Source organism: Phyllobates terribilis, unplaced genomic scaffold (assembly GCF_046119375.1).
Source record: "Phyllobates terribilis strain yellow unplaced genomic scaffold, ASM4611937v1 Scaffold_5__5_contigs__length_657084704, whole genome shotgun sequence".
Taxonomy (NCBI): Eukaryota; Metazoa; Chordata; class Amphibia; order Anura; family Dendrobatidae; genus Phyllobates; species Phyllobates terribilis.
Window position 1 is genome coordinate 287574899 of NW_027362765.1, and position 24186 is coordinate 287599084.

A 24186-nucleotide genomic window follows, 5' to 3' on the forward strand; every position below is an offset into this window, starting at 1 on the left:
CCTTGTCAACCACTTTGCTAGAGTCGGCTTAGAAGCTTTCTTGCCCTTATTCACACCCGAAAACTGCAGAAAAAGGTTTGAGCCTCTCCTCCAGGGGGCTGTGATTTCTATATACCGAACAATTGCCCTCCTGATGTCCAAGGTATGGAAGGATTTTTCCTTTTCATTTTTGGGGGACTGGCAGAAAGACGGCAGTATTATCTCTTGATTCAGGTTCGAACTGGACACCACCTTAGGGTGAAAGGAGGGATCCAGTTTAAGAACCAATATGTCCTCCAGAATCTTAAGGTATGGGTCCAGAACTGAGAGAGCCTGGATCTCGCCTACCCGTTTCGCTGTAGTAACTGCCACAAGAAAGGCTGATTTCATAGAAAGCAGGTCTACTGATGTTTCTTCTAGGGGTTCAAAGGGAGACTTACATAAAGCCCTCAACACCAGGTTCAGATCCCACGGCGGTACTAGACTCCTTATCGTGGGTTTTAAACGAGAAGTTGCTTTTATGAACCTTGATATCCATGGGTGGTCTATTAAGGAGTAGTCCAAAAAAGCACTTAGGGCCGAGATATGAACTTTTAACGTATTTGGCCTCAGACCCTTATCAATCCCCTCTTGGAGGAAATCCAATATCGTTGGAATATTGGGGCGAGATGAATTTCCCACAGACTGACCTGCAAAGCTACAGAACTGTTTCCAAATCCTAGTATAGATGGCTGACGTTACTGGTTTCCTACAGGCTTGTAGAGTTGTAATTACCCGATGGGAAAGGCCCTTAGAGGCTAGGATCCGCCTCTCAGGTTCCATGCTGTCAATTGGAGGAATTGGATGTTCGGATGTAACAAGGGACCCTGCAATAGAAGATCTCTCCTGGCTGGGAGATCCACCGCCATCCGGTGTAGCAGAGGGAACCAGCTCTTTTTGGGTCAGTAAGGCGCTATCAGAATAAGAGCTCCCCTCTCCTGTTGGATTTTCCTTAGTACTCTTGAGATGAGAGGGACTGGAGGAAAGGCGTACACCAGTTTTGTCCCCCATGATTGAGAAAGGGCATCTATTCCTTCTGGGCTGTCGGCTGGGTCCAAGGAAAAAAAGCGCTGCAGGTTCCTGTTTTTTCTTGTTGCGAACAGGTCTATGAACGGGGTGCCCCATCGTTGAATGATTTGGTGAAACACCTCCGGATTCAGCTCCCAATCTGAGGGACCAACCCTGAAATTTGACGACCTGTGTAGGGATTGAAGGACTAATATATCCTGCCATAGACTTTTGAGATCCACGGGGGAGCGAGGACGAGTGATTTGGAAATGACGAGGGGGGGGGGGGGGGGGGCATGGGAGAAGTCTATTTTGAAACCTTCCCCTAAGAAACGTATGATCCATTGATTTTTTGTAATGGACGCCCACTTGTCCTGAAAGAAAAGAAGCCTGCCCCCTACTCCAATGGCGTCATGGTCTAGCTGGCCTAGGTCTTTTCTGGCGAGGAGAGGGTTGAACTATTTGGGGTGACGGCTGTGTACGGGAAGGCATGAGGCTCGAGACTGTACTCTGGACCTCCTCACGAATCATAGATCTTATATCCGTCAAAAAGGCTATACATTTTTTACACAGCCACTTTTTATATGAGTCCTGAAGCTTCGTGTTACAGTCTACACATCGTCTTGATTTTTTGGAAGAAGATCCAGACCTCTGGGTTCCCCTCTCCTAATCCATATAAAAATATAAAAGGACACTGGAGATTTACTATAAAAACCTGTCCTAGAATACTCTGATTTATCCAGAGAAGGGCCTAAGGCTGTACTCACACTGCCCAGGGACTCTGAAGGGGCTTCTGACCGTGAAGGATTAGCTTCCATGGTGTCAGTGTGTGATCCAGGTGGTAGCCACGCCCCCAACGATAATCGCTATTCTTAATGCCCTGGAGGCTCATCACTGCCTCCGGGCACCTGTGCGTTCTGGGTGCCGAAGCCCCTCTTCTCAATGTCGGAAGGAGAAGCGGCGTGCGCTCCACCCTGGAACGCACGCTGGCCAAAGCGGATGTCCGCCCTTCTGACTCCGCCTCCCGGGCGGATGTCACGCACCGCGCTCGGCGTGCGCTCCACCCTGGAACGCACACCGGCCCCAAAGCGGATGTTCGCCCTGATGACTCCGCCTCCCGCCGGAAGCCATACACCGCGCTCCTCCGTGGAGCGCACGCCGGCCTTTCAGCCGGTGGGATAGCGCAACGCACAGAGCCCCCTGTCCGGGGGATACAGCGGCAAGCGGCGGTCTTCTGGCTGAGGGACCCCGCAAAGGGGTATCAGCATGGAGCCTCTGGACCGAAGGAAGGGGAGAGTTCTCAGACCCCCCCCAATCCCCCTGGCTCTCAGGTAACTTCTATCTTCGGAGAACCTCTCCATAGCGTCCTGTCCTGCTAGGGACAGGAAAAACACTGAGGGTGTGATGGGGGGGGCTTTTAACCGCTCATGTGTTTCCTGTCCCTAGAGGAACAGAGGACTTAACTCCTGTCGTGCAGTTATGATGGACGTACTGGTAAATAAAGTTTATACTCACCTTCCGGTGTCCTCCCGGTGTTATCTCTGCTGAGTCTGGTGTGTTGGGCGGCTCACGGTGGTGTGAAGGACCTGCGGTGAAGTCATTGAGCCATGTGATGGGTCACATGACTCAGTGACGTCATGGCAGGTCCTTCACAACAGCGTGAGCAATGCAAGAGACCGGACGGAGCAGACAAAACACCGGGAGGACATCGGAAGGAGAGTATAAACTTTATTTTTTATTTTCAATTCTTTTTTTTTTTTACAGTTTCTATGGTACCCGGGTCTGGATGAGAGTCTCCTCTCCTCCAGACTTGGGTACCATCCGCACATAGAAACGCATAATATCCGTGTGTACAAATGTACTGACACGGATTATATGCGTCTCAATGCAAGTCAATGGCGGCGATTACGCTGCGTGTCCGCAAAATTAATGGACATGCTGCGGATTTTTGAGCGCAGCATAAACTCAGCGGAAAAATCCGCAGCATGGGCATTGACATTGCGGCTCATCATTGGGGACTATGGGGGGCGGATTACCAAGCGTTTCCAAAGCTTTTATGCTGCGGAAATTCCGCAGCATATACGCTTGTAAAATGCTACGTGGGCACATACCCTGACTCTGTAATGTCTTTATTGTCTGTACAAGTTCCCTCTGAAATGTAAAGTGCTGCGGAATATGTTGGCGCTATAGAAATAAAAATGATTATTTTTGCATTAGTGGCACTTAACTTTCTAGCCTTTTGTTAACCCTCGCCCAACTTTGAGATTTGTTGCTGCCATCAATTTCTAAATGAGTTTTTTTTCAAATGAAATGGAAAAATGTCTAACTTAGTCACGCTGGTGGATGTGGACCCACTGAGCCACGAACCGGAAAGAGCCTAGAGGGGCATAACTAAGTGACCATCTTCACTAGAGCGCCTGATGGTGTAGTTAGGCGTGAGCCACAGGCGATCGCCAGGTACCACTCTAGGGCAGACCACGGAACGATAGCAGCGGACCTCAGGGAATAGGGACGCAGGAGCGGACTCAGGGTTTAAGGCTGAACCGGATGCTGATGCTAGTTCAGACAGAGCGTATTTGGAGTCCAAGTACTGGTATTGAGGAAACATGTTCAGACTAGACAGGTTCAGGAGTAGACAGGACTGGCACAGGTACTGGAACACAGGATGAGTGTAGTAACAGGGACCTGACAACGGACTTGAAGATTGGAAAACACTAAAAAAATGAATGTTCCCCAGGCACCTTCCAAGAGGTGAAGGTGCCTTAAAGGGGATTTCTCACGAACGAAAGTTGATTTTAATCAATTGGAATAACTTGGAATAATAATAGCTTCCACAATTGGATGTGTTTATCTTAGCACAGGAATATTTTATTTAATCTTATGAATGTGCCCCTGCTGTGTACTGTGTAATGGCTTTGTCTGACCATGCAGGAACACGGTCTGATGATACCACATCTCCTGGGCAGGGGGGGGGGAAGCAAAAGAGTATACAGACATTACAGCATGGGATCACAGCTGATTCTTTCTGTGAGATAAAACATTTCCCTGCCTGATTTTAAACAATGTCCGGTGGGCGCTGTTATATGGAGTAAAATGATACCTTTGTTGATGAAATGCGTCCTGTGGTTCTTTTATAATCTTTACTTTCATTTCTGCCATGAGATGCTCGTGCTTTGGGGCAGCCTGTGGGTGCTCTGCTTATGTATTCTCATTCCTGCCTTCTGACAGGTCACTGTGCTTTCAGTTACCGGCCTACTATTTTAAATATTGCCTTTGTAATTTCCGTACCAAAGTGAAATTTACATGCCCCAAAATGGCCGCCGCCGCCCGCACATGTGCAGTAGCATCTTTTCGTTGCTGAGAGATGCTACTGGGCACGAGTGGGCGCCATTTTGCTAGGGGAAATATAAATTTTGCCTGCAGCAATATGGCCTGCGCTTGCGCAGTAGCATTTCTCTGTTGCCGAGAGATGCTACTGCGCATGCTTGGCGCCATATTGCTGCACCCAAATTATTTTTCCAAAAGCAAAATTGTGCTCATGCGTGCGTAGTAGCATCTCTTGGCAACCGATAGATGTTACTGCGCATGTGCGGGTGGCGGTGGCCATTTTGGGGCATGTAAATTTCACTTTGGCACAGAAATTACAAAGGCAGTATTTAAAATAGTAGGCAGGTGACTGAAAGCACAGTGACCTGTCAGAGGCCAGAGATGGGCATACATAATGAGAGAACCAGTTACAGCCCCTCCCTAAAGTCCTGCCCCAGAGCACGAGCATATCACTATGGCAGAACTGAAAATTAAGATTATAAAAGAACCACTGGACGGATTTCATCAACAAAAGTATCATTTTACTCAGTGTAACGGCGCCCATGCGGCAGTGTGTGTGGTTTAGTAAGCACAATCCTGCTGACAGGGGCGCTAAGTGACTGACACACTAGGAATGCCGTATGTCTACAAATTGTTAAGAACTAAGTGCCTCCCAGCTATTGGCTTGGGACACATCAGGTGCACGCGCTGTCTCTTTAAGAGACAGGGAACGCGAGTGCCCTAAGCGCGCTGCCAGAAGACCTGCGCGGCATGCGCAGGCCCTGGGATACAGGAGGCGTGGCGAGACTCGGAACAGAGGACGCGGCTGGGTGGCTGCGGGAGTGAGTATGTCGGAGTCCCTGCCGAAGGGATGGAGAAGCAGGGTGCAGGGATGCTGGCGTTATACTTTACACTTCTGATCTGTGTTCTGTTCTGTCGTCAATATATTATGGCTAGAAGAGATTTCTAACTTATCATTTTACACAGTGTCAGAACTTTTTTGGTATTGGTGTTGTACTATGGGGAATATGGTATTTAAGGTGGGGTTGTCTGACTAGTGGACATCCCCTTTAATGCAGAAAGTGAACAAGGTATTGGGCTATGTTCACATCTGCGTTTGGGAAGTCTATTAGTCTGTTTCGTTTTAGGAACAAACAGAATTCATGTTCAAAACAGATTCACTGCATAACTGATGCAGCAGAAGCAGAAGGGCCACATTGACTTTATGGGGAATGTCTGGGTTCCATTATGTGTCAGTTTTTAGAATGGAGATGGAGAACTTTCTGACAAATGGACAAATAATGGAACCCAACTCCCATAATAATCAATGGGATCCTTCTGCTTCTGTTTTCATCACTCTGTTTTGGACATGAATTCCATTTGTCTTTTCCTAAAACATCTGACATTTGGACTTCCCCAATACAAGTGTGAATACAGCCTAAGAACAGTATCCTCGCATGAATACCCTCTAGGTGTACAAATAAAAACACTATAGTGAGGACTACCGCTCCCTACAGGACTCAAACAAATTTTCTTATGGGGCCAACATCATAAAATTGCAGATATAGCCTTCTGTACTGCTGAATTTCCAAAGGATTGGGCACAAGGTGTAGGACTGTTGGTGCAAGCTTCAGGTCCAACACATAAGATGCATGTTGTACACTTGGTGGCCATAATCATGAGACCAGTGTTCTTGAAAATAAAGGTTTTAAACCATGACAGTCACCCAATATGTAAGTAACTTACGAGCCATCCTTATGGATGACTGATGACAAAACGTCATGGTCCAAAAAGAAGCCAGCATCGTTTGAGATTTCCTTCCGATAGTCGCTCATAGATGACGGCATATGGGTCACTCAAAAAATGATTGTTCATGAAAGAACAGCGTACAGGGAAGGAGAGTAGGCATAAGTATTCAGGTATAATGGAGGATCGTTTGCCCTTCTACAATCAACATCACTTCCAGCAATACATCTGCCAATACATGTACTACCACACAAAACAGATCTAGCCACCAATAGTAGGCATGGATGTATCAGCACCATGACTGCTTACCAGACCACTGTCCATAAAATGTTCAATCAACCATTAACTAATTTCTGCCCAATGGAATGGCCTTAAAGGGATTTTTCAGAAGTCATCAAAATTAGGCAATGTTACCAGATAGAGAAAAAAACATCATTACTTACACCATGAATCCCAATGCTGCTCCTGTAGTGGTCCCTGTCAGTACTAGACGAGATAAAAACCCATCCGTCACATAACCACTGGAGCCAAGGATCGGGCATGGCTGCTGCAGGACTGATGAGGACCTCCAGAGCTGCTGTGCTGGAGAGGCAGGGTATTCAACGACCAAGTCTTATCTCATTGTAGATAATATTCCTTATTCTTTGCCAACGTTTGAAAAATCGCCAAACCCCGGTCACGGCTAAGCTTACCAGGGATACTGAGAAGTAGGACTCAGCAGGTTCCATTATAGGGTGCCAGTCACCAGGAGAAAACATAGAAATCATGCCCCCCCTCCCCCAAAAAAGAAAAACAAAAATTAAATAATTGACGGGGTCACAGAAGAGCATAAGTCACAACTTTCCAGCCTTTACATAGTAATTTTCCTCCTGCTGACATCCTAGATTCCTCTTTAATTGCCCCCATAAAGGTTGATGCCCAAAAATGTGCCCCCCAAACACAGTATGATACCCCCATGGTGAATTCCTCCACATTAGCCTCCACGTGCACAGTATAATTACCCTACTGTACCCCACTGTAACTCCCGAGGCAAAGTATGGTGACCCCAACACAATATGATCCCCCAACTGTGACCCCCACACAGCCCTCCATGCACTATAATGGGCTTACACACAGTATAATAGCCCGCACTGTATAATGGCCCGCACTAGCCCTCCAAACAGTAAGATGGACCACACACAAACCTTCACACTGAATAATTGCTTGCATACAGTATAATGGCCCGACATAGCCTTCCATATAGTATAATGTGCCCCCCATGGTCCTCCATGCAATAGAATGCAGCCCCCATGGTTCTCCATGCAATAGAATGCAGCCCCCATAGGGCATAGTGCAGGCACAGTTCTCCAGTAATATGGGCACCACATACTCACTGATTTAAAAAAATAAATACAATACTCACCGCTTCTCATTCCCCCGCTACTTCAGTCTCTGCAGCGGGTCTCCTCACCTCAGCAGCTCCACTACCTGACCCAGCGTGGCGCGATGAAGTGACGTCATGGCCCCCGCTGCATCAGACGGAAAGGGGGAATGATGAGAGAGGGAGTGTTACATGACGCTCCCTCCTTCATTATTGCTTTCAACTGGATCGGTATCTGCCGATCCAGTTGAATGCGTGTCGGTGGGGGGGCGCGGTGCTGGCAGTCCGGACGGGTGGCCTGATGCGGGCGCTGACACTGGGCTCCCCCCAGCTCACAGGCCCCATAGCAGTCGTGTGGCCTGCCGCCATTGGCGTACACCATACATAGCCTGTCAATACGGTATTTTTCAGTGGTATAGAAATGAGCCATTATCTCCTTCCGCCAATTAATTTCAGTCAAACACAGCTCCTTATAAGATGTTTATTGGCAATATACAATATAAAATAGACCTTATATCAAACATACATAATATACAACAGAGGTACTCCAAAACCATCCATAGCTCCAAACAGGCTCCTCCGAATCTCAAGCAGAAATCCAGGACAGCTGGAGATCATGGATCAGAAATGGACATCCCAAATATACAGAAATAAATAACACCATATACACTTTTATAGTTATGTACAGATGAAAATGCTACAATAATTTAGCAATAAATACCAGTATATATGTCCGTGATACAACCTGCATCAGTGACTCGAAGACACAGATTTTCAGGAAGGTGGGTTCAGCAGAGCTGACCGCAGAAAAGCAGAAACCCGAGCGTTCACAGTGAGACCACCAAATGGCACAATATATGGTAATGAGAGGAGTCAAGACCCTATTATTTCAAGGCTGAGGTTTACGCCATGGGATCTACTTCTGCACAGGGTTCAGGCTTTTTCCGCCACTTTCCTATACATACAATATAGAAAGATACTCAATATCCTGATTTATTATAAAAGCTCTTCATCTCAGTTGGTTTTGGTAAATGCTGGCACAAGGAGTCTCACCAGCCAAGTCACATTTATATCTATGGTTCAGCTCAGTGGTTACAGGTGTCCGGCTACTACCGTGTTTCCCCGATAAGACCTAGCATGATTTTTCAGGGTTTTTGGAGCATGCTTATAATATAAGCCATAGTCCAGAAATAAGCCATAGTCCAGAAATAAGCCATAGTCCAGAAATAAGCCATAGTCCAGAAATAAGCCATAGTCCAGAAATAAGCCATAGTCCAGAAATACGCGGTTCTATAAGGAAATTTCGAGGCAGCTGAAAAAGTTAAAGAATACAGCAGGACCCTTCATCAAAGAAACCAGACACCCCCAAAAGAATCGCACTCAACAGACCCCAAACAATTTAATTTGGCAAGTGCCAATGGTGGGTGGGCTCTCACACTGATCTGCGTCACTGTCAGGTCCCTCGCCGTTCTAACTGCATTGCACTGCAGCTCACACACAGATCAGGTACCAGTATCACTCCGCTCCCAAGTGTGAGCGATACTGCTTCTGGTCACCAGGGGAAGCCAACCACTGTCAGTCAGGGGGACCCGACAGTGACGCAGAATTGTGTGTGAGCCCATTAACTTTCCAACAATAAGGTATGTACCCACCATTATATGCTTGGTAGGGTATACATGGTTCTGCACCATGAGAATAGCAGTTCCGATAAGAAAATGTGTAAATTAACCAGTAATAGGATTAATGCAAAATTTATTACAATTTTGATAATCTACAATTTCCAAAAGGAATGGATACCACATCTATTTGCCATATACATGTTAGGTAAAATTCCTTTTGGAAATTGTAGGTCTTATCATTTTATAAATACTTTACTCAGGGTTGCTGCCATAATTTATATGTTCATGCCTTTCCCTATTTATTTGTTCTTATGTGGTGCCATCTACTGTCTAATTGATATATTTATATTTTAATTTGCATTTTTCAATAAATTGTATTTTAGCTAAATTTTGTTAGTGTATTTTGTGTTAATCTTATTACTAGTTCAGTTGCACATTTTCCTATCTGAAAAGCAAATAGGATCTCAAGAATTTCATGGTGGAATTCAGGGTTTGGAGATTTATGTTGATGTTCCAGAATGCAATGACATTATTATATTTGAATAAATGTTGATTTTTTTGTTCAAGAATAAATGTGGATTGTTGTTCATGGAAAAAAAATAACACATCCCCCGAAAATAAGCCCTAACGTATCTTTCGGAGCAAAAAATAATATAAGACCTTGTCTTATATTCGGAGAAACACGGTAGTTCGACTACTTGTCTATGGCTAGGGAAGTACTGCATTAATGGCCACTGATGGGCGCATACAATCAGGATGTAAAAGTGCAGTGGCCTGAGTCAGGATGGATGCCCAGGCATCCGTTCACCATAAGAACCCCTTGTAATAAATCAAGTATATCGCGTGGTACACATTTTTTGCAGTGACCCTCTGTTTAGAAAAGTGCAATCTACTGTGTTTTCCTATACAGGTAACCAGCCAGAATGCAGACATATACCAGCCAGGCGTAGGTCAGACGCACACACGTTTGGACTCGTCTGGCTCCTACGGGAATGTTAAAGTACGCATTGGCAAAAAGTCTGCAAAATATACTTTAGTGTGCACCTAGGGAATCTAGATTGTCTTCTATTCACCAGGAATTGGTAAAGCTGAACCTGGATCAATTCTTATCAGCAGAGCTCAAATCAAGTGATTCGAACGCCTGTCTCCATCGGCCATGAGTAGGTTTACAACATACAAAACCGAAAATGAAGCAGCCTGGAATCACTCTTAAGAATATAGCAGGAAGTTTTGCCCATGGTAAGAGATTCAATATTTTAGCCAATTTCCAACATTCACCTTAGTACTCTCAATGCTAAAATTTTAGCCTTCTTGAACTACTTGCTCCATAATATGACATACTTCATGTGTACACTAAGCGCTGCCTTACCAGATTAGTATATAACTAGCTCGAAAGGGAACCTGTTATGTCCCCAAATGTTATTAACTAGCAGATAAAGGGTTAATGTGCAGGATAATAACATTACAATGCTGCCCGGCCGCCTTACTGAAAGCGCGGCTATACGGAGAAAATGCACTTTATTCCTCCCGGGGGCCATCAGCTTTCAGCATGGAGGCGCTGCTGGAACAAATACAGCACCGTTTGCAGCATCGTGAGCACGCACCGGCACTTCGATTGACAGCTCACTTGTGCACAAAAGATATGGTTGTCAAAGTGCCGAGGCGCGCTTACAGTCACAACTCATAGTATACTGAGCAATGACAAACCACTCCGTGCACGCCCCCATGACTGAAAGCCAGCGACCATTATTCTCGGCATACACAGGATGATGCACTGTCAAGAATGATGATCTTTTACACAAGCAAACCAAAAGATCATTCTACCCATTGAAAGAGAGTTTCACTCACTAATCAGGTGATCAGCACTCTGTTTAGGCAGCACGATTATTCGCAATCGTGTAGAGAAAATGCACCTTTACTAGTACTTATATGTCTTTAAAAATATGAAAGGTCAGATAATGACACATCTACCTACATTTTTTTTCTCATTCCAGTTGAGCATGCATGCTTTTTAATAGTTGACTGGTATTTTTCTGTTGATTTTACTGCAGGTATTATGGGCAGATTGACCTAATCTAACAAAAAAAAAAAAATGCTCCACCAGTATGATAAGGCTGATTACAATGGTCTTTGATTTAAAGGGAACCTATCATGTTGTAAATGGTATGTGATCTGCAGGTAGAATATGATAGAGCAGGAGTAGCTGATCCGATTGATAAATATTTTGTGATAAAAGATTCAGTATAACTTGTATTTTATTCATTGAAATTCCTGGTGATTGTATACATGAGTCCGGTGGGCGGTCCTACTAGTGAATGATTGACAGTCTTCCCCATATGACTGTACATGCAGAGATAGCTGTCAATAACTAGTAGGACTGCCCACTGGACTCCTATGTACACAAATACCAGGGTTTCAATGAATAAAATACAAGTTATACTGAACCTTTTCCCCAAAACCTATATATCATTCTGCTCTATACCATCCTGTCCGCAGATCGGACTGCATGAAGAATGTGACAGGTTCCCTTTAAAAGGGATCAGTAGACAATAAGGATGGGGTACAATATGCACCCTTCACAGTGCTTCTTCTCTCTCTAATAATATTAAAGGGAACCTGTCATTTTTGAAAACTGTTATTTACCTGAATACGTAGGGTTAATCTGCAGTTAAATAGCATTATAATGCTGCCTTTATTACAGTGCAGCTAATGGGAGAAAATTAACTTATTTCTTCCAGGGAACAGCCGTCTTTTAGCTGTGAGGTTCTGGACAGAGCAATGACAGTCAGTGATCACAGCACCGCTCAATATACTGAGTGGCAGCTGTACACACAGGTGCACTCCACAGCAGGCTGTCAATCAAACTGCCGGTATAGTGAGGAATTGCTGTAATCGCTCCCTACTCCTTCCCTTTGACTCAAAGCTGGAGGCACCCAGGAAGAAATAAGTTCATTTTCTCCAGTAGCTGTACTTTGGGTAAGGTGGCCGGGCACTAGTTACAAGCAGAGTAACCCTATATATGCAGGCAAATAGCTTTTTGGAAAGTGACAGGTTCCCTTTAGGGCTTGTGGGTCATGGGGAGGAGTATAGATACAGAAGGACATCTCTCTCTACGATATACTGTATATGATTTACAACAAGAGTGGGACATAGTACAGCACCTCTCGCATGATACGTCCAGAATCTGTTCTTTTGCATCTGCACCACTGACTATCTCCTGTAAGCGTCATGACTGGTACAGAGTGCCAGGGCATAGAAACATTTAAGAAACAGTACATTTAGTAAGCACACAGCCCTGTGAACCTCCAGCATAATATTGTAATCTGATAACTAATCAGTAGGTCATGAATATGTGTGTAATATGTCTAGAAAAGGCAGCAGCACGAAGAACAGGAGGTAATAACGTACCCGGCATGACATTGAGTTAGTCTGTTTTCCCACCATATTTCAGGTCCATGTTCCCTTCTGTATTGGATCCTTCAGTTCCTCTGTGGCAATACAATGCAGACGTGAACACAGACCTTGGATGGTCACAACAATGTAAGCTACACACTGTATATACTTATGATTGGTTATATTCTGTTGTATTCATCATCCCATTAAGATGGATATTTGTGCCATAAAATAGCATATTATATATATATATATATATATATATATATATATATATATATATATATATATATATATATATATATATATATATATATATATATATATATATATATATATATATATATAACAGATTAGACCAGATTTCACATAAATCAAAAGACTTTTTGAAATGTGTTGGACCCTTAGAATTTACAACATCATCACAATTAAAACCAACGCATTGTACAGATATCACTATTAATACAGGTCTCCCCATTTTGCTTACAAAGCAAATTATTAGGAATGATGACATCACTGATATGTCCAGTGATGTCATGAATACTCATATCCATATTGGGCATCCGCTTTTTCTGCTCTAGGAACAACTGTACCTTACAACTAACAGAATAATAAACCCTACCTCATTTTTACAATGCAACCAGCAGCAACATGGCCGACACTACTGAGCAGATTCTGACTTTAATTAGACCAGAGATGTGGAAGACCAGAAGTGGAAGGCGGTTTAGTGAACAGATTTTAACTGGTACATTTTTTCGGGGGTCAAAAGGTAATCTACTCGACTTAGGATCTACAAATGTTACTATAAAATATTAATAAAAGGATTTAAATTGTGATATTTGATCATCAAATACCCCAAAGGGTTGGACCATGGCATTATTGGTCCAGCTCCTCTCAAGACAATGCCACCACCATTATACACTTTTCTGGCTTGGGTGGCCTCTGTTAAAAGCTCAGAAAGGACCACAGTGTCTTTCATAGAGAAAGCTTCAAGGGACTCTATTAGACCAGAATGACTGTTCAAACTAAGCACAGGCGCTCAGTGAATCCACATATAAATACACCTTCCCACCTACCTATTTTCCATCTATCTCCACCCTACTGTGGCTCTATAAAGCTGGAGCTGTCAATCAAAAGAGGGGGGTGGAGATAGAGGGAAAACAAGGAGGTGTGAAGGTGCAGTTAAATGTTTGGCCACACCAAGGGTGCACTGAGCGCTTGTACTTTGTTTGAACAGTCATTCTGTGCTGACAAACTTTGTTTCAGCACAACATACAAAAGGTCTGGAAATTTTGGATTGGGCCACGTAGTCAGTTGTGAGGCCTCATTACATACAATGCAGACCTCCTCGATAAGTACAGTGCATATACCCTCGGAGTGAGTACGAATGGCTGTTCCCATCAAAGCAACGTAAAAGAAGCCATCAACATTTTCTGATATATTAATTTTGGCACAGAAAAGCCACCAACTTCAAAAGATCTCACCACATTGAGAACAAACCATAACAGTCACTAGCCCAAGTGAAAAGTGCACACTGACCACAACAGGACGCACACTCTGACGACACAGGACAGCACGCTGACCCAGAAGCTGCGTGACCACAAATCCAAAAAGGAGCAGCATAGTCTTAAACCACAAACTACACGACACACGGGAGAACTGCATACAAGGGCGTCACTCACTATTCCACAAAGAAGCAGAACCACCCGGCATCACACAGTACAGACGGAGCCACAACACCGCGTACTTCAAGTATCCACTGCACACACCGATTCAGGACGAGTAGCACAACCTGACGTCACACTATACACTGAAGGCTCAACGGGACGGAAACACAGACAAAGCCTACGGACTTTCAAGTGTGGAAACTAAAGCTGGTGACTTTGCAGTTCTGTCACTAGCCATTCTGATGGCCAAGGTTTGGACTGAGTGCTTACACACCGCATCATATGAAGCTTAGTGCGAGACCTCCCACTAATTGTCACTTCCCCTCCTGCTGCAAGGACACAAATTCCGAAAAGTCATATTCCCAGCCAGAGCACCCAAAACCCCAACTAGTTCGACAGATTATACTACTGAGTGTCTAGAAACCATTTCAGTAGCTAAGGAAATGTTTGGGTACTTGAGCTTTGGAAAATGCTTCGGAAGGTCAGTAGTGGCATCATGTTTGTCGCACCACTAAGAACGTGCCTCTGTTTTAGACTTCACTATGGTAATGACACTAGTGGCAGCTACTTTCCCTGGTATAAGAGGCCTCATGCCAGGTGTATACGCCCCCCTCGGAGGGTTGATGGGATTCCTAGCTACAGTCCTGGCAAAGTTCTGAAGAGCTTCATACTTTGACCTTAGAGAGTCCAGTTCCTGGCGCATGCTAGCATTCTCAGAGGCAAGCTTCTCCACCTCCTGCTGCAATTCTGCCTTCTGCTTCTCCAGTTCTTCTTTTTGTGTTACCCGCTTTACCCTGCAGCTTGCAGCATAGCCACGGTTCTTAAGCGTACGGCGACGTTGCTTCAGCTGGATGATCTCCTCCTTGGTCAAACCACGGAGATGCTGGTTCAGCTCCCGCACAGACATGGTGACCAATTCTTCATCCGTAAGACTGGTGCCATTCTCCCCGGGCTCCCTCTTTACCTAAGTGAAAAGCAGAAAAATAGTACGAATGGCACCAGAAAGATGCACACGAACTCTTGTCAAAGGTTTTATGTCCTATATGCCATGCTATAGACAGTATTTATGGATGTATTCATGCCCTTCAGCGGGTACACAGCAACTTCACTGTGTTACTGGAAAGCAAACTCATCAAGTGGAAAATGGTCAGTGCGAGACTATGTGAACTGACCCAACACCAGGGATGCAATGCCATAAAACTACCAAATCAAGGGGCCAGAAATAGTGACTCTATTGACAAGTCATTAAAACAGTAATGTTAGAAGAAGGTTATGGAAAGCAATACAATCTGGGGGGGTCTCAGCAATCGAACCCCCAGCGTTCTAGAAGTTATCACCCACCCTGTGGAGCCGGAATTCCGCTTTAATTCTGATGTGTGCAAGCAGCCTAAAAATGACTCTCTGGTTTTAAGTCTATTGACAAGTCAGAGGATTGCATCTGTTGCAGTCTATGGCAACATGGTCAACTTTAGTTTTCTGATCTCCAAGAAAAAAGCTGAAAAGGCATTTGTATTCTGCCTCCTACTTTACGGAGAAAATAGAAAATATCCGTCAGGAAATCAGCTCCCAGCCACATCTCTCCCATCCCTCCCCACATCTCCTGTAGCTCACTCTCCACATTTGACCCAGCCAGAAGAAAAAGTCTCCACCCTCCTCTCTTCTTCTCATCCCACTACATGCACCACTGACCCCATTCCCTCATACCTACTTCAGTCTCTCTCTTCAGTTGACAATACTCACCTAACTAAAATCTTCAATCTCTCCCTCTTTTCTCGTATCTTCCCCTCCTCCTTCAAACACTCTATCATTACTCCATTATTAAAAACAACCCTCTCGTGACCCATCCTGAACAAAAAACTACAGACCAGTCTCCAATCTCCCCTTCATCTCTAAACTCTTGGAGCACCTGGTCTACTCTAGCCTTACCCGTTACCTCTCCACTCACTCTCGCTTCCGCCCCCTACATTCTACAGGAACTGCACTCATCAAAGTGACCAATGAACTTTTGACAGCAAAACGTAATGGTGACTACGCTCTGCTGCTTTCGACACTGTTGACCACCAGCTCCTACTCTCTATGCTCCACTCAATCGGCATAAAGGACACTGCTCTCTCCTGGTTCTCCTCCTATCTTTCTGACCGCTCCTTCAGTGTATCGTTCGCTGGCTCCACTTCTTCCCCCATTCCTCTCACTATTGGGGTTCCTCAGGTTTTAGTCCTTGGCCATCTTCTCTTTACACAGACCCAATTGGACAGACCATCAGCAAATTTGGCTTTCAGTACCATCTTTACGCTGATGACACACAACTATACACCTCATCCCCTGACCTTACCCCAACTGTACTACAGAGCACCAATTGACTGTCTGTCCGCAGTTTCCAACATCATGTCCGCTCTCTATCTGAAACTCAACCTTTCCAAAACTGAACTTCTTCTGCTCCCACCATCTACTCACCTCCCTAAATCTGACATCTCCCTCTCCATGTGTGGCACCAGAGTAACGCTGAGCCAGCAGTCTCACTGTCTGGGTATTTTGTTTAACACCAATCTTTCCTTCACCTTCCATATACAATTTCTTGCCTGCTCTTGTCGCTTGCACCTGAAGAACATCTCTAGAAGCCGCCCCTTTCTCACCTTGGAAACAACAGAAACCCTCACTGTTGCCCTGATCCACTCCCGCCTTGACTACTGTAACGCTCTATTAAGTGCCCCCCCTCACTCGACTTTCCCCTCTCCAGTCCATCCTTAATGCTGCAGCCAGGGTCATTATCTGGCTAATCGTTACAAAGACGCTTCCGCTCTGTGTCAGTCATTAAACTGACTGCCCATACATTATAAGATCCAATTTAAATTGCTTGTTCTCACCTCCAAAGCTCTCCACAGTGCGGCACCCCCCTACATCTCCTCCCTCATTTCTGTTTATCGGCCTATATGTTCTTTATTCTCCGCAAGCAACTTTCAACATCCGCACTAATCTGCATAGCTCCAAGACTTCTCCCAAGTTGCACCAATTCTCTGGAATGTTCTTATCACGTTCCCTAATTGAAGTCCTTATATATATATATATATATATATATATATATATATATATATATATATATATATATATATATATATATACACACACACATATATTACAGCCCATTCACTATTTCTCCAAACATAAGTCTCTACCTAACTCCACTGCACCTAAAAGCACTACAAATACTGGCTGGTGTTGAGCTCATGCAGCCTTTATCTATCCCTCATCCCCTCAAGATGGCCGGACCATAATTGTAAATAAGCCCCTGTACTTTGTGTCAGCCCCACCTCATTGTAGATTGTAAGCTCTTATGAGCAGAGTCGTCATTATTTTTGCTTTAATTATTGTGTTATCTTTAACTATGTTACCTATGACTGTTGTATATGAACCTCTGAATTGTAAAGCGCTGCGGAATATGTTGGCGCTATATAAATAAAGATTATCATTCTGCTCAGCACATGGAACACCACCACTGCATCCCTTATTAGATCCAGAGGGTGGATTAAATGTAGGGGGTTTTCTTACCTTCAGAGCTTTGCTGTTTCCCTTGCTGAGAGTCGTCATACCCTGGGAACCGTGTGTCAGCAAACTACAAAGAGAGGAAGCAATGTGTTAGTGTGACCTCCTAAACCTGACCTATCAGCACATCATCTCGTCTGCCCCCTAACCTAGTGCTGTCCATGTGTCCTGCGGTCCTGATCTGTGACCCAATTTAGTAAAGACAGGGGACAAAAGCAATTACAATCCCCAGTGGACTTAACTTTAAAAAGAAGCTGGGAGGGAAAGAGCAGCAGAGCAGGCGAGTCATGCTGAGTCAGCACAATGCTGTATCAGAGAGCAGCACGCTGTATCCTGTGTGTGCAACTATATATATATGTAGCTGTATACACTGAGAATCATAGCCAGAAAGATGAAAGCGCTACAGCTGGACATACTAAAGTCACAAAAGGGGAGCAGACAGTGCAATCCCATGTACAGGGGCCATATGTTACATGTGATACTAGGAATTCCCACACTCACAGTGCGGTTCCATATTGCTGGTCTTTCACGCGTACAAATGTAGTTACGGATCCAAATTTATACCAAACAAATCAGCCCCACTCAAATAGTCAATCGATCTGTAGTACCTAGCAATTATTAACCATGGCTATATATCCAATTAATAGCAAAACAAAAAGCCAATCCGGTAATTTGTAAATAGATTTTATTAAATACTAACACTTTTAAACAAAGTAAAGAAAAGAGGAGAAGCTAGAGAGCAACACTATAGAGATAGGGAGAGGAGATGGGGCATACAGCAGGAGGGCATGGCTACAGGTAATCGTGTGATTTATTGTGAGTTTACCAATACAGGGTGGCTATAAGTGAGGACAGTGTTGCTGAAATCTGATGATTAATAGCACATATACAATTTTTGAATTTTATGCCCCCCCCCTCTAACTGTATATGAATTGTTATTTATTATGTTGTATGCCCCATCTCCTCTCCCTATCTCTATAGTGTTGCTCTCTAGCTTCTCCTTTTTTCTTTACTTTGTTTAAAAATGTTAGTATTTAATAAAATCTATTTACAAATTACCTGATTGACTTTTTGTTTTGGTATTAAAGGTAGTTATGGGAGGAACCTTTAGCCACAATAGTGTTATTTCATGTCACTGTGTGCAAAAAAAAAAAAAAAAAAATCAACATTATATACAGTGCCTTAAAAAAGTATTCATACCCCATGAACTTTTCCACATTTTTTCACGTTACATTCACAAACTTAAAGGGGTTTTCCCATGAACAAAAGTTCATTTTAATCAATAGATCTTGGAATAATAATAATTTCCACAATTGGATGTGTTTAAATAAAATGTCCCTGTGCTGAGATAATCTTATAAAGGTGCCCCTGGTTTGTACTGTGTAATGGTTGTGTCTGACCTTACAGGGCCATGGTCTGATCATACCACATCTCCTGGGCAGGGGAGGACACAAAAGAGTATACAGACATTACAACACGGGATCACAGCTGATTCATTTTGTGAGACAAAACATTTTGCTGTCTGTTTTTAAGCAATATTTTTCCTGAAAGAAATAATCATTTGCGATCCTGTCTGTATCCTGTCTTTTGTTTCCTCCCCTGCCCAGGAGCTGTGGTATGATCAGACCATGTTCCTGTACGGTTAGACACAGACATTACACAGTACACAGCAGGGGCACATTTATAAGATTATCTCAGCACAGGAACATTCTATTTAATCACATCCAATTATGGATCTTATTATTATTCCAAGATCTATTGAATAAAATGAACTTTCATTTATGGGAAAACCCCTTTAAATTTATTTTATTGGGATTTTATGTGATATGCCAACACAAAGTAGCAAGTATTAGCGAAGTGTAAATAAAATGATACATGGTTTTCTAATTATTTTAAAAATATAAATATGGAAAGTGGTGACGTGCATTTGGACCCCTGTAGCCTGATACCCCTAAATAAAATCCTGAGTGACCAATTGCCTCCAGAAGTCACATAATTAGTAAATTGAGTCCACCTGTGTGTAAATTATTCTCAGTATAACTACAGCTGTTCTGTGAAGGCCTCAGAGGTTTGTTTGTGAATATTAGAAATCAAACAGCATCATGAAAACCAAGGAACACCCCAGACAGGTCTGGGATAAAGTTGTGGAGAAGAGTAAACCAGGGTTAGGTTTTAAAAAAAATAGCTCAAGCTCTGAACATCTCACAGAGCACTGTTCAATCCATTATCCACAAATGGAAGGAGTATGCCACAAATGCAAACCTACCACAACATGGCTGTCCACCTAATTTGACATCCCAAGCAAGGAGAGCACTAATTAGATAAGCAGCCAAGAAGCCCATAGTCACTTTGAAGGAGCTCCAGAGATCCACAGCTCAAGTGGGAGAAACTGTCCACAGGACAACTATTAGTCGTATACTCCACAAATCTGACCTTTATGGAAGAGTGGCAAGAAGAAAGGCATTTTTGAAAGCAATCCATAAAAAGTCCCATTTTCAGTTTGCAAAAAGTCATGCAGGGAACACAGCTAGCATGTGGACGAAGGTGCTCTGGTCAGATGAGACCAAAGTAGAACTTTTTGGGCTGAATGCAAAGTGTTAAGTGTGGCGGAAAACTAACACTGCACATCACCCTGAAAACACCATCCCCACAGTCAAACATGGTGGTGGCAGCATCATGCTGTGGGGATGCTTTTCATTAGCAGGGGCAGGGAAGCCAATCAGAGTTTATGGGAAGATGGATGGAGCTAAATACAGGGAAATCCTGGAGGAAAACCTGTTAGAGGCTGCAAAAGACTTGAGACTGGGGCGTAGGTTCACCTTCCAGCAGTACAACAACCCTAAACATACTTCCAGAGCTACAATGGACAGATTTAGATCAAATCATATCCATGTGTGTGAATGGACTAGTCACAGTTGAGACCTAAATCCCATTGAGAATCTGTAGCAAGACTGGAAAATTGCTCTTTATAGACGTCTCCATCCAATCTCACTGACATAGGGCTAGTTTACAAATAAGAATGGGCAAACATTTCAGCTCTAGATGTGAAAAGGTGAAAGTAAATAAACAATATGTTTTTTTTATTTCCTGAAGAAGAAGTGGGTTACCCTTCGAAACGAGTAGAAAAATAAAAGAAACTGTAATTTTTATAAGGCGTTTGATGTTTCCTCACAAGCTGGAAGCGCGGATATGGACCACAAACTTTACATTTTATTTGCTTTTTTGGTGAAATCACCTGTGGATCCGCAGCAGCCATACAACCCTGGATGAGGTCAGCATATAGCGATACGATTTCTGATACCCATCACCCGGATAAGACCCTATTCTTGTGCTTTTTCTTCTCAGCTTTTTTGTAAGCTGATACAGACATATCCCAAAAGACTTGCAGCAGTAATTGCAGATAAAGGTGGTCCTACAAAGTACTGACTCAGGGGGGGCTGAATACAAATGCATGTCACAATTTTCAGATTTATATTCATAAAATAATTAGAAACCCATGTATCATTTACTTAACACTTCGAAAATACTTGCTACTTTGAGTTGGTATATCACATAAAGTCCCAATAAAAGTTTGTGGGTGTAACGTGAAAAAATTCACACGGGATGAATTCTTTTTCAAGGCACTGTACATAATATACAGTATATGTGTGTGTATATATTATATATACACTCTCCTCAACATTGATATTACAACTCCAAGAAGGAAAAGTTGTAAAATGATGCAAATCACAGGAGGATCGACCTGTTAATGATATGGAAATGATGAAGAAAATGGCTTCTATCCGTGATTATTAATGGTTATCTTAGGAATGTTCTGCTGTGCTGAATGCACTTGGGCAGATCATCAAGATCCACTGCTGGCAGTTCCTTTGTAACTGCCGACCAATGACGTCCCAGATGTGCTTGATAGGAGACAAGATGCTGCAGACCATGGTAGCACGTTTAGGCCACACAGCCCGCTCACAGTAGCACGAGCAACATGCGGCCTGACCTAGCTGTGCTGAAAAACAGTTCCTGGAACACTTTGGATTTATATATAACTAAAAGACATGATGGCCGACTTCAGTATGGACACAAGTCCCATTAGGAAGGGTCTATCTGATCTCTACTGACACCACAGGATGGACGGCAGCGCTACAGGAGACCCCCGGGCAGGGGTACAAGGTGCTGTAAAGGCCCCTCACTCACACAGAACCTGGACTATAGGAATAAGCCATTATTTAGGAATGACTAGTGAGATAGCGCCATCTAGTGTGACAATCATTGTGCAGTCAGCATCATGACAGTGCATCTATGCAGCCGCTGCTTGGTCTGTGCTCACATCTACCGGATAATAAGCACGTTTCCCTACACATCACAGCATGGCCGAACCGTCAGTCATGGGGTCGTGGCTGGGCCTTGTGGTGATCTGAGCACAGATGCGACCCCACACTGAGCTTGTGGCCTATAGGGCTTTGTCACCTGCTCACAGCTGGCTGTTTGCTACAGCCGCACCACGTTCTGCCAGTCTGCGGCCATGTGTCTGGATGCTGGCGCTACTTTCATGGCACCATGGAAAAATGCTGATCTGGCAGCTGGCAATGGTCTCAGACGCCAAAGTTTCGCAGGCAGGTGTGTGGCTGAGGTGTAGCAGAGCCGGCCGTGTGGAGGGCAGCAGTGTGTGGAAGCTGGGGGGCGCACATGGCACTGGACACCGGCTCATTACTGACACAACACCCATGACACAGAGCCGCCATAGCCACCTGTCCCAACCCCAAACCCGGCAAGCACCTGTCAATCACAACTCCGCCCCTTCGTCTTCCTCATGACATCACGGCTGCAGTGACGTGGCAGCTCGTATAACACGGGAGGCCACGGTGACCGAGCACTGCCGGGGGACCACGTGACACCGCTCCGGAATCGATGACCCCTCACTTCGGTCCTCGGCGCTGGATCCTTGGTAGATGCCTGAGCACAGGGGGTTAAAGGACCTTTGTTGATGTCATGACCATGTGATCAGTCACATGTGGGGGAGGAGTCAGGTGCTGGGCTGTACTGTAGGGGAAGCACATGTGTAGAGGAAGCTGCAGACCTGTGCATGTAGCAGAGGTGTGTGTGTGTGTGTGCTGGGAGTCTGATGTCAGGGTGAATGATACCAGAAATGAGAAACCTTAGAGATGGCACCTAGCACTTAAAGGGGTATATCCAGCATTCACAATTGGGACCCAGCACGTAAAGGTATATTCCCAGAATTCACCAATGGGACCTAGCATTTAAAGGGGTATGTCCAGCATTCACAATTGGGACCTAGCACTTAAAGGGGTATTGTGACAAAACAGCTTCTAATCTTAATCAGTCAGACGTTTAGATTTGTTAAACCAAGAGAAATACACTATCATCTTTGTGTTGACTTGTGAATGTATGGGTTTCTTTGGTGGGTCAAGCAGAACAGACCAGTAATAGTATAACCCTGAATGTTTACTTCTCTTGGTTGTGAAACAATGATGTTTGTTACTATTCTAATTGCATATTGTACTAAAGCCAGCTAGATGTTTATTTAAAAGAGCCCCCTGCTATACCAACTATGTAAATTGATTAAATGCTCAAACAATGAGACCTGAGCACTGTGGAATAATACCCTCCCTAATCCTTGACCTGTGGGCGTGTACTTGAAAGAACAAATGTGAACTATTTAAGGGACATATGCCTCTGTAGCAGGCAGAATTGAAAGAGACTTTTCAAGGAGAATCAAAGATCAGACTCCCTTCAGACCATTATCTTGGTAGCATGGCTTTATCCAAAGAGAGACAGATTTGGATTCTACATGATTCCGGCCTAAGGATATAAGGCCTTGACTGGAAGGATACAGATCTGCTCCATTGACCATCAGAGAATCCATGGATACATTTCGGGAGACCAGGTTGGAACGATAAAGTCACCTGGCCCCATGAATATGTTGTTTGGGGTTGCCAGGTGGGACCCTTCGGTCGCCTGGAACCCATGGAGACATTTGGAGAAGCCAGATTGGGACCAGCCGGTCATCTGGCCCCATGGAAACGCTCGGAGAGGCCAGGGTGGGACCCTCGGGTCTCCTGGCCTTGTACCTCGATGGACTGTCCGCTTCCTAAGCTTGCTGCTACCTTCTCGCTGTGGGGGCCCGCCAGAAGCGGAGGGCCACTGGTTGAGGTAGTCAGCCCTGGAAGTCCCAAAGTCACAGCATATGTCCAGAATTAAAAGTTGTCTATATCCAACTTACTGATCACTGGGATCCCCAGCAGTTCTGAGAATGGGGCTAGTTCTGGCAGGCCTATACGTAATGGGGAGGAGGGTGAACATTGGTGTTTGCAGTCAGGACGGGTCCTGTGGAGCCCACTTCCCGGGGTTGCTGAGCATCCCAGCAGGTGGACCCCCCTATCCTTTGAATAGACAAAAATAAATAGTTCCAGGAGGAGCTGTAGAGGCTCACAGAAAAACCATGAGGCAGAGCCAGTAACAAACCTGCCTACTGGAGTCACAAATCACATGGACAGGAAGGTGAATTAACACACCGG

General features: G+C 44.4%; 1 protein-coding gene across 2 annotated transcripts; it reads right to left on the reverse strand.

Annotated features, from left to right (window-relative positions):
- Positions 1 to 7904: 7904 nt before the first annotated feature.
- Positions 7905 to 22669, reverse strand: MAFG (MAF bZIP transcription factor G). 2 transcript variants are annotated; one of them, XM_073684217.1, is made up of 3 exons: positions 22427 to 22669; positions 17663 to 17726; positions 7905 to 15080 (listed from the first exon to the last, which is right to left on the reverse strand). In XM_073684217.1, exons 2-3 carry the CDS (start codon positions 17699 to 17701, stop codon positions 14628 to 14630), a joined length of 492 nt encoding a protein of 163 aa, XP_073540318.1. In that variant the 5' UTR covers positions 17702 to 17726; positions 22427 to 22669; the 3' UTR covers positions 7905 to 14627. The 2 variants fall into 2 exon arrangements, with proteins under 2 accessions (XP_073540318.1, XP_073540317.1); XM_073684216.1 differs by lacking the exon at positions 22427 to 22669 and adding an exon at positions 17806 to 17938.
- Positions 22670 to 24186: the final 1517 nt, after the last annotated feature.

Coding starts and splice junctions, on each gene's coding strand:
- MAFG (XM_073684216.1), bottom strand. Junction 15,081..17,662: donor GAAACAGCAAAGCTCTGAAG/GTAAGAAAACCC, acceptor CTTTTCACTTAG/GTAAAGAGGGAGCCCGGGGA.